The sequence below is a fragment of the Myotis brandtii genome, unplaced genomic scaffold, assembly GCF_000412655.1.
Source record: "Myotis brandtii unplaced genomic scaffold, ASM41265v1 scaffold179, whole genome shotgun sequence".
Lineage (NCBI taxonomy): Eukaryota > Metazoa > Chordata > Mammalia > Chiroptera > Vespertilionidae > Myotis > Myotis brandtii.
Window position 1 is genome coordinate 3,666,337 of NW_005356635.1, and position 11,021 is coordinate 3,677,357.

At 42.7% G+C, this 11,021-nt stretch overlaps 1 protein-coding gene across 4 annotated transcripts in view; it reads right to left on the minus strand.

Moving 5' to 3' along the window:
- MED12L (mediator complex subunit 12-like) overlaps nt 1–11,021 on the minus strand; it is a 397,491-nt gene that overhangs the window by 286,188 nt on the left and 100,282 nt on the right. For all 4 annotated transcript variants that reach the window (XM_005863465.2, XM_014537429.1, XM_014537427.1 and 1 more), the window contains one exon: nt 1,548–1,717. In XM_005863465.2, the coding sequence (XP_005863527.1) occupies nt 1,548–1,717 (170 nt within the window). The remainder of the gene's footprint in view (nt 1–1,547; nt 1,718–11,021) is intronic.

Genomic DNA, 11,021 nt, shown 5'->3' on the forward strand with positions numbered 1-11,021 from the left:
AATCGTGCACCTATGGATGAGGACAGTGGGTGGGGAGTGAGGGCGGAGGGTGGGGTGGGAACTGGGTGGAGGGGAGTTATGGTGGGAAAAAAGAGGAACCAATGTAATAATCTGAACAATAAAGATTTAATTTAAAAAAAAAACTTTAAAACCAGAAAAGTGAATTTTCACTCCATAAAAAAATAAATAAAATGGAATTTTGCATTAAGGTATAAGAGATGATGAATTTAAGATTTTTAAAAATTTTAAATAAATACGATTGTCAATGATTACATAATAGTGCCTCCTCAATGTGCTTTTGTCTATGTACCCATGCCTTTATTTCTGCATATGTATATACTAGGATCAGTTTCACATTTCAGAATGTGACAAATTAAAAATATCATGAACTTTCAAATTGTAGCATTAATGTTACAATTAGATTCCAATCAGTTTACAACCCTAGGGGAAGGGGGGTTGTTGGGGAGGTAGAGGGATTGAGAAAAAAAAAAAGTGAGAAAAAAAACCATGAATCTGGACAACAGTGTAGTGATTGTGGGGGTTGAGGGGGATGGGTGGAGGTGGAAGAAGGCATAGAGGGAATAAATGGTGATGGAAAAAATTAAATTTAAAAAATAGTAAAATAATAATTTTTTTAAAAGACATACTGATTCCAATGTTCCTAATACATAAAGATAACCTCCCAAAGACAATAAGCTTGTTGAGAGACATGTTTTAAAAGATGCAGATTGAATCCTCAGCTCAATAAAAGTAATTGAGCATGCACTGAAGTAATCCTGTAATAAGTGGAGCTAGGATTTGTAGAGTTGTTTTTATTGACTGCAACCATGCCATTTCTCAAGAGGACCATGTTTTTTTCCTACTTTGTGCTCTTAGGAAAAAATCACTTGCAAGTTGGAAATTATAATTTAAGTTCTAAAAAGAAAATGTAGAAGCCACACATCCTTTCTAATCCCCTTTCTCTTTGGTCAAGAGAGCAGGTAGTGAAAGTCTATGTCAGCGATACAATTTCAGCTGAATATGCACACTTACTCCTCCTTGCCAGGAGTAAAAACTGAGACACACACGCCCTCTTCTGGTCCATGTGATTTACATCAGCTTGTCTGGATGCCACAGTGCCCTTATAGGCCCCATCAATTGCATTTTGAACTGCAGCGGAGCCCAATTAAGGTGACCTATCTCTGGAATAATGAAACACTAATGATCTACTAGGAGACATCAGCACAAAGATTTTTTTGAATGAACACATAGAATTTTTGCAAAAGAAAAGGTTTAAAAGGATCATACTTAATAGTGCAATTACATAGTAACAGCACTAACAGAGCTGACATCATTAAAGCTGGAGGTCAACATGTATAAGAAGCAGCTGTCATCTCAGGGCCAAGGTGCAACCTTTACTCCAATTCAACGTGAGAAATGTCAGATGGCTTTCTCTGAATGTACTGTTCATAGAAAGATTCAATTTAACCCCCAGAAAACTAAACGATAAGGAACTTGCTCTCTTTTTAAAAGAATGCTGCGCAGTCTTGGCTGCCCTGGCAAGTTACCTGGAACATGTGGAATGCCAGCTTCGCGTTGTATTCCCACTGCTTCAGGGCTTGCTCCACATCTGGGGGCACAGGGACAGGGCCATCACCCATGCTGGAAGCCATGTGGTAGAAGTCGGAAATCTTGGCCAGCTGCTCTCGAAGATACCTGGTAGATATTTGTGTCCACTCTGCATTTTAAGAAATGGTATAAGAAATGACTTTTTCACCCCTTTCTGATCATCTTAAGGATGTACTTATAAAACAAACATCTATGACATAAAAGTGGCTTTTGCACATTCAAGCGCTTCAGGAAGGCATGCCCACCCCAAAGCCATTAGTGCCATGGCACCCTCCACAGCAGCAGGGATCCAGCCAGCTCTCTCCTGTGCCTCTGCGACCCCTTATCCAGGAGAAGATATCTGCACTCAAATTAGATGCATCAGGGGCTCTTCCATGTTAAACAACAGTTAGCACAAAATAACATGAAAGGCACAAGCAGAAAACAGAACTTCAGAGGCAAGCCCTTTGAGAAATTTCAAGTCTCCACCAAAAGAATTCAAAATCCCCAAGTGTATGTTTTTCAGGGTCCAAGTCAAGTGGCAAACATGCCTAGTTAAGATCTGCTCTGTTTTTGTCAATCTGTGAGAGGCAGCATTCACATGGGCTGGCCATGACAGCATTCCGAGCGGCACTGCCCCGGACTGCCAGGGACACAAGAGCAGCAGCCTCTCAGACAACCGTGTGGACCTGCAATGACTGCACTCTCCTCAGAATGCAATCAGCAAGAGTGGTGAGCAACAAAGGTAGGAAACGGCAAAGGAAATAGAAAACATAGCGTAAAAAAATCACTGAAATTATTCAAAAATGTCTGCCACGGGGGCACAAATTAAATCAGTGTGTTGCCTCTGGCAATCACAGGGGATGAGATGCCAACCTGAGCCCATTCTGTGTGTAAAAATGTAATGATTGCATGCTCACAGTCAAATTTCCCCAAGGATTAGCCAAGTAGCATCTCAGAAGAAACCATCCTACTGAAACATTTTCACTCAACGCTGTTTTCCCATTACTTTGGCAATAGGTTCTCCCACCTTCTTTTAAAGGAAGCTATTTTGACAAGAGTAGATACTAAACATCTTGTTAGTCATTGAGAGTTTTGTTTTTCCTTTTTGAATACTATTAAACTTACCTGATAATAGTACCCAGAGATAACTACTATTAAGTTGTGGTCTAAACCACTTATTCTAATTGTGTCTAATTTAAAATTGAAATTCAAATGCAGATGCTAAACTCCAATAATAAGCCAATGCAAAAGGATGAAGAGATACTAGGTCAACACTTGCCACTGATAACAGATACTATCATTAAAATGAATCCACTGGAGCCCTAGCTGGTTTGGCTCAGTAGATAGAGCATCAGCCTGCGGACTGAAGGGTCCCAGGTTCAATTCTGATCAAGGGCACATGCCCGGGTTGCAGGCTTGATCCCCAGTGGGGGCATGCAGGAGGAAGCCGATCAATGATTCTCTCTCATCATTGATGTTTCTATCTCTCTCTCCCCTCTCCCTTCCTCTCTGAAATCAATAAAAATATATATTTTTAAAAAAAATGAATCCACTGGAATTAAAAACAAAGACTGAATTACCAATGCTGTCATCTTCTGGTGCCCCTGATATGGATTAACAGTCTCATGCCACTCATTTGTTCAACAAAGTGAAATGCCAACCATCCAATGGATGGGTGGAGCTTAGCTACAATAAACAAAAACAAAAATTACAAGGACCAAAATCCCAGCTTTTGTGTGCCACACCTTACTATTAGCTCATTCTCAGTATCTACTATTCTCAATATCCCCACAGAATATTTTAGCCTCAAGAGCTAAAAATAACACACACATTCACACACCCCAACTTTAAAAAGTTTTTTTTTAAAATAGAAGAAATACATGGTCACTACAGAAAATGTATGAAAACAAAAAGGCTCTGTAATCCCATTGAAACCAAAATGTGGGGTCTGAGTTTGTTGTCTCACGAAATCGAAGAATGATGTAGCAGACAAAAATGAATAATGGAACCAAAGTTTATTGAGAGCACCCAAGATAATTAAAGTCTATTAATCCATGTGCAGAGTCCCACATGGCCATAAGCAGCGTGGGCTTAGGATGTGCTCCCCTGCCACAGGAACTCAGGAACCCATTGTGTGCCAGAGAGAGGAGAGAGGACAAGAGAAAGCACGATTTTTAATCTAGGGCAGTGATGGCGAACCTTTTGAGCTCGGCGTGTCAGCATTTTGAAAAACCCTAACTTTGGTGCCGTGTCACATATAGAATTTTTTTTATATTTGCAACCATAGTAAAACAAAGATTTATATTTTTGATATTTATTTTATATATTTAAATGCCATTTAACAAAGAAAAATCAACCAAAAAAATGAGTTCGCGTGTCACCTCTGACACGCGTGTCATAGGTTCGCCATCACTGATCTACGGGGTGGGTACAGCCTTGCTAGTTCTTGATTGGTATTTTCAAAGAATTCTGCCTTAGTAACATCCTTGGGATTGGTTTGTATGCCTCACAGCCTTGTGATTAGTTATTTTCAAGCTACCTGTCTTAGCAATATTCATGTATTTTAAACTTCGCTTTTCTCATGTGTGCCTTTCTTTACCTGCCCAATTGGGTTACTTAGTAACTCTGCCTAGTTGGGTATCCCATTTCTATTTCCTTCTCCCCCCCATGGTCCCCATCCCTGTCTACATAGCTTCCCTCTGTCTCCTCACCATCACGCATAATCATTAAATATTCTAACATGCAACCTTCGGTCTTTACGTGTGTTTGAACATTTATATAAACACATGTGTGGCTAATAAAGGCTTGCTGAATATACCGCTCCACAATCTCCTCCTATTGGGATTCACATGGACTTTAAATGCAGCCCTCTTAATAGTGCGCTTTAATTATAACTGTAGTCCACTAACAGTAAGTGATCATGGCAAGCAGACAGATTCAGGAGTCTGGACATAAGATAGTCTAGAGTGGGCTGGTATAAAATATTGGACTGCCCACAAAATTTTCATTAGAAATTGAAAACAGAAAACAGCAGCCTTGAGTGGAAAACCACCACAAGAGGGCTTTGACCCAATGCCAGTGCCTTCAGCCCCACTGCCAGATTCTGACTGGGCCCAGTTCCAGGTAGTAAAAGAAAATAGGAATGGATAAAGATCACAGGGAAGATGGGGGCAGGGTGAGATTCGAAGGTAAAAAGCTACAGAATGTGACCAAAAGGGCTACTCTGAAAATGGAGCAGTCCTACATTCTAGCAACTTGGGGGGTGTGGCCACACTTGTAGCTCCTGGAGGTGCAGTAGAACCTAAGGTCCATGAGCCAGATTGTTAGAAAGTTTATGAGCATGAGCGTTACTGAGAGGGCTCAGGACTGAATACAGTGCCCAGTCCTTTCGACAGTGCTCTCCCTAGCATCCAAGAATCCTACAGCCACTGCACCTCTCTGTCCATGCCTAACCCGCAAGCAGAGGGCTTCTAGAGGCCACACAGTTCATTACCACCTTACAGACCTAGGCACTGCAGGCATCCCCAGGGTCACACAGCTGGCCCAGGACACAAACAGGCGTGAGATGCCCACTCTGGTACATGAAATCACATAAAACGATGAACACATATGGGGAGAACAGAGGTGTGGCAGGGCGGAGCGCAGTGCAGCCAGGCTCCTGGCGAAGGTGTCCTGCAGCACAGCAACAGAGCCCACACGCAGCCGTAGGGGCAGAGTGAACTTGGGAACAGATGGCCCTGAATCCCAATCCCAGCTCTGCCATTCAGCCATGCGACCTGGAGCAGCAGGTCTAACCTCTGCTGAGTCTCACCTTCTTCATCCTACAACAGGATCAATAATATATGTACATCAGAGTGACTGTAAGGGTGAGTTACTCAGCCCCATGCACAGGATGCAGAAAATGATCAATAATTGGTAGCTTTGATCATCACCATCAGGATGAAAAGTTTTTAGAAAAAAAAAAAAACTAACGGCCAAGCGGTCACTATCAGGACACACCTGCTGCCAATGTCAGTCCCTGCCTCGGCCTCACAGAGCTACCAATGCCTAACACCTGCTCCACAGGCAGACTTACAGAATCAACGTCAGCTCCCTGGTTCCAAACCCTTCGCCGATCAGCAACCCATCATGAATGAAGGCTAAACTCCTTAGCTAGGAATTGGAATCACTTCAAACACTACCCACCACCTAGCATTTCGTACTCCACCAGCCCAAACTGCTCTGACTCTCATGCCTCTGATGCAATCTCTACCAACAATCCTTTTCTACTGACCTGTGTTCATGCATTAGAATTTTCCTGGGCCCAATTCAAATGTCACATCTAACACATAACCTTCTCTAGTCTCTGGACACCACCCTACCACCTAGCGGGGGTCTCCCTCTCTTCTCTAACCGATATCTTAGAAACCCCTCCATCTCTCTCTTTCATCCCCATAAAACTCTGCCATACATAGTCAACCATCAAGTATTGACTTGAATCAATGCACCCCAAGGTTCTCTCAAAATGACTATTAAATCAAATTCCTTCCCAATCATTCTGACTCTCCAATCTTCATACAAACATCTTTGCTTTCTAGTTTAAATTCATCACTACATACCTTGAAGGTTTCACACACCATTATAGGGAAAATGCCAAATTCCCTCTCTGATGCACTGTGTTTATTATAACCAACTTAACTAGAAGCACCTGCTAACCAATGTGCTCCAAAGGCCCATGCAAATATGAAACTTTCAATTATATTTTAATAAACTTACAATAAATGTATGTATTTTGTGAAGGTACATTTTCCTGGCTGGATTCTTTCCTGTTTCCAAAGCCAGTGGGAACCCACTATGTGAAATAAATACAATGCTGATGATTTTTTTAAAACGCCCACCAAGTCTAGAGACTAACACACACATCTATCTGTAAGGTGATCCAGTGCTATGTCAAGGACACAGGAGAAGCCTATACCCAACAGCCACCAGGGAAAATTCTTCCTGAGACTGTACCATTACAACAAAAGGTTCTTGCCTCTCCATGGGGAGGACAGCCTGCTTCTCGAAACTACAGGATGTAGAGGGTTTAACCAGCCTGACTTCGGTGCAGACTGAATGGAGGAAAAAACCTTCAGTATGTGTAACATGCCCCACACTCTATTTCTAAAAACTCAGTAAGAATAACTGAAAGATTTTCTACCATTTTTCTCATGCCTTTTGTTGTTAAAATGCTTTCTTTATCAAAGGATACCATCAACAAAGGGGAAAGGCAACCCACTAATTGAAAGAAAATACTTGCAAATCATACATCTAATAAGGGACTCAGATCTATAATATATAATGAACTATTACAACTCAATAATAAAAAGACAACCCATTTTTAAATGGGCAAAGAATTTTAATAGACATTTCTCCAAAGAATATACACGGTTGGCCAATAAGCAAATACAAAGATGTTCAACATCAGCCACCAGGGACATGAAAGTCAAAGCCACGCTCCCCAGCTGGTTGAGTATCGACCTATGAACCAGGAGGTCATGGTTTGGTTCCTGGTCAGGGCACATGCCCAGGTTGCGGGCTCGACCCCCAGTGTGGGACATGCAGGAGGCAGCCGATCAATGATTCTCTCTCATCATAGATGTTTCTATCTCTTTCTCCCTCCCCTTCCTCTGAAATGAATAAAAAATATATATTAAAAAAACAACAACACTGAGATACTACTAGGACAGTTAGAACAAAAAGACAGGTGATAAGCATAGGTGAGAATGTGTACAAATTAGAATTTCTTGTGCATTGCTGGGAGAAATGTAATAAAATATGTACCCACTGTGGAAAAGTTTGGCAATTCCTCAAAAGGTTAAACAGAGTTACCACATAACCCAAAAATTTCACAACTATTTATATGCCCAGGAGAAATCAAAACACATGTTCACACAAGAATTCCTAAACAAGTATTTATAGCAGCATAATTCATAATAGCCAAAAAATAAAAGCACCTAAATGCCCATCAACTGATGAATGGATAGATAAAATGTTACATGCATACAATGGAATACATTCAGTCATGAGAAGGAGTGGACAACTGATGCACACTGCTACATGGATGAACCTTGAAAACATTATGCTGACTGAAAGAAGCCAGTTTCAAAAGACCAAATACGGTATGACTCCATTTATATGAAAAGTCCCAAACAAGCAAATCCATAAGGCTATTTAGATTGCCTAGAGCTGAAGGCAACTGAAGGGAAACAGAGAATGACTGCTAATGGCTACAATATTTCTTCTAAGTGTGATAAAAATGTCCTAAAACATGGTGATGGCTTCACAACTCTATGGACACACTAAAACCACTAAGTTGCACATTTTAAATGAAGTATACAGCAGGTGAATTATATCTCAGTGAAGCTGTCTTATCACTTTTAAAAATGTTTTCTTATAATACTTTACTACTAGTAAGAAATCACTGCATTTCTGAAGCAAAAGATTCATAGTAATCCACTATAAAATGATATGACTTTGGGGAGGGTGGGCAGGGAGGCGGGGGAGGGGTAGAAACAAGAGTGGCTAGGAGTTAAGGGTTAAAGCTGGGCGAGGAGTAAAAGGACTTTATTACAATCTTGGACATGTCTCTGTGCTTTGAATTACTTCCATAAGAAAAGGCTTCTAAAAGTTAATTGGTTGTACCCTATCAGATTCACAGAAAACCTGAAATCCCCTATTCGCCACTGTTCGCTTGGGGGATGAACGGGGAAATCGGCATGCTGACTAGCAGCCTGGATAAGAGTCGCCCAAATGGAAACTGCTGCCTCAGTGCGGTGACCCAGACCGGCTGCCGACTGAACGGTCAGTAAAGTCAGGCCTCTACAGGGAAGGGTTGGGGCTGCTGGCACTCGGTGGTAATGCTATTGTGTGATAAATTGTTGAAATATTTCTTATGCTTAAAGTAAGTTTCTCTAACATAGAATTACCTGGAGAACAATGGTGTTTACTGGCAAATACTGAGTATCAGTTTTTGTGTGGTTGAGAACTATGTTATTTTGAACTGGCCATTTCTCTGTGGTTTTATTTACTGAACAATGACACTAGTTATTGTTACTTGGAGATCAGTGACAACTCAAGATAACATAACCATGGGTATTTGGCAGCAAGCATTAAATGCCTATGGGCCACAAGCTCTCCTGGGATATGGGGCTACAAAGGTGAGGAGAAAGCAGTCCCTACCTGAGGAGATTCATCCCTGAGATGGGGAGACACATGGGACACAGATGTTGACAGCAATGTAGTAAGTGCTTTGACTTGTCATGGGACACAGGAAAGGAAGCAGGGGGCCATTTTAGCCAAGTCTTGAGGGTGGTACCAAGGAGTTGCACAGACAGGAACAGCAGTGTGCAGCGTTCCAGGCAGGGAGGCAGAGGGAGAGGGAGGCTAGGAAGGTGGCCCAAGATCCTCAAAAGCTAGTGCACAAAATGGTCACCAGAGGGCACTCCAATACAGAGACTTCCACCCAGTAAATCCAGTGGAGTCTAAAAACCCGCATTTATAAGCAGCAGCCCAATGACTAACCCAGGCAGTGACAAGCTATGAGTTCAGTCTTTTATCAAAAATGATTAAAAACCACTGAATGATTTTAGGCAAAGGAATCATGTATACAAATTACAACTCTAAGGAAGTCTTAAAAGGAGGCTGCCAAGTGCAGTGGGGAGGTGACTGAGGAGGGAATAAAAGAGAAGCAGGTAGAACAGCACCAACCTGATATTGGAGAGAAGGGAAGACAGAGGGCTAGGGTGGCTTTCGGAGCTCTCAGTGCCATCAACTGCGATGTGGAATAGACAGCAAGTGGGGCAGGAGGGTGAAGGAACTGAGTTTACTTTCTTTTCATTAACTTTTTGTTTTAAATAAGCTTTTTATCTTGACATAATTACAGGTTCACATGCAATTGTAAGAAATAATGGAGAGAGATCCCACATGCCTTTTAGCTATTCTTCCCAAAGGTTAACATCTTGTAAAACAACAGTACAATATCATAAGCAGGAGAGACAATGATACAACCCACCAAGCTTATTCAGGCTTTCTAGTTCTGACTTCCGTTTTCAACATCTGAACTTGAGGTGTATGGGGCGCAGCTACAGTGTTTTGGACAGGTTCAAGCCTCGGACTAATGAGAGGGCACAGTCCTCTTGTTGCCACGTGCAAGTCCCAGCTGGAGGGCAGAGCCTTCCCAGCACAATTATAGCCAACAGCTATAGTTGTAAGCTTGAACCTGTGGTCCGAACACGTGGTCCCATGTGCCTGTGTGATAGAGTTCAGGTGCATGTAGTTGAGTAGGGTTGAAACCAACGATAATGCTGTAAACATCTTGATCATGCCCTACTTTGCCTCATGGCATCTGCTATAAAATAAAGACACGGCTTGTGGGTGCTATCGCTGTCTCTCTCCATCAGAGAGGGCAGCGTCCCACCAAGACCCAGTTTTCATTCTCTTGTCTGTCTTTTCTTAATCCTTTCATCACCCCCACTCAGGATCACCTGTGGCTGTGCTGGTGCGGCACAGAGGTGTCACAGATATTCATCAGAAAACGTGTCCAGGGGCAGATGGATCCACAGCTCTAACACTCATAAGAACGTCAGGGTGAAGGCACAGATGTGGGGGCTGTTTCCTGATTGTGACGACATGTCCCGCAGACAGTCCAAGAGCAGGTATGTCTATTCTGCAGAGTAAGAATGTGGGTTGTGTGCTCACAGGGCACCCAGTGGTCTTCCAGCCCTCGGTGTCAGTTACCGACCTGGTGGTGGTGAGGAGCACAGCTTCTGGGGGCAGGCGGCCTGACTCCTGTCCCGCTCCATCACTTCAGCTTTGGGGTCATGGGCAACTCATTATGCCCCTGTCTATAAAACAGGGCTGATATGTGTACTTAGCCTATAGGGTTATTTTGAGAATTATGTGATATATAACATGTTAGAACTGCAATGCATACCCAGGAGAAAGCAAACTTATGTGATTTATAGGGCCAGGCAGACAGAGGTCCACCGGTAGGAAGTAGGTGCAAGTGGAATCTCACTGGCCAAGCCAAGGAAGACAGGTAAGAACTGCCGGTAAGCGTGTCTAGGTGGGAGTGAGCAGGTGGCTAAGTGAGACTCCCGACAGTGTCTTTCTGAAGTTCAAGGGAAGGTGAGAGGCAAGGAGGGCAGCCTGAAGAGAGAGGTGAAGACCTGACACAGGACACTCTGCCCAAGGAGTGAATAATATAGTTGAGGGGGGAGTGACAAAAATACCTCCAAAAAGATACAGGCCATTATTAGGCCATATATATATATTAATAAAAGCCAAGCAACCGGAATAATGGAACAACTAGAATGGCCGGAACAATCAGTCGCTATGACATACATGCACTGTGGCAGCCAACTGGCACCCCCAACCACCTGCAGGTCCACCCCCCAGCCAGCCCAGCCCCC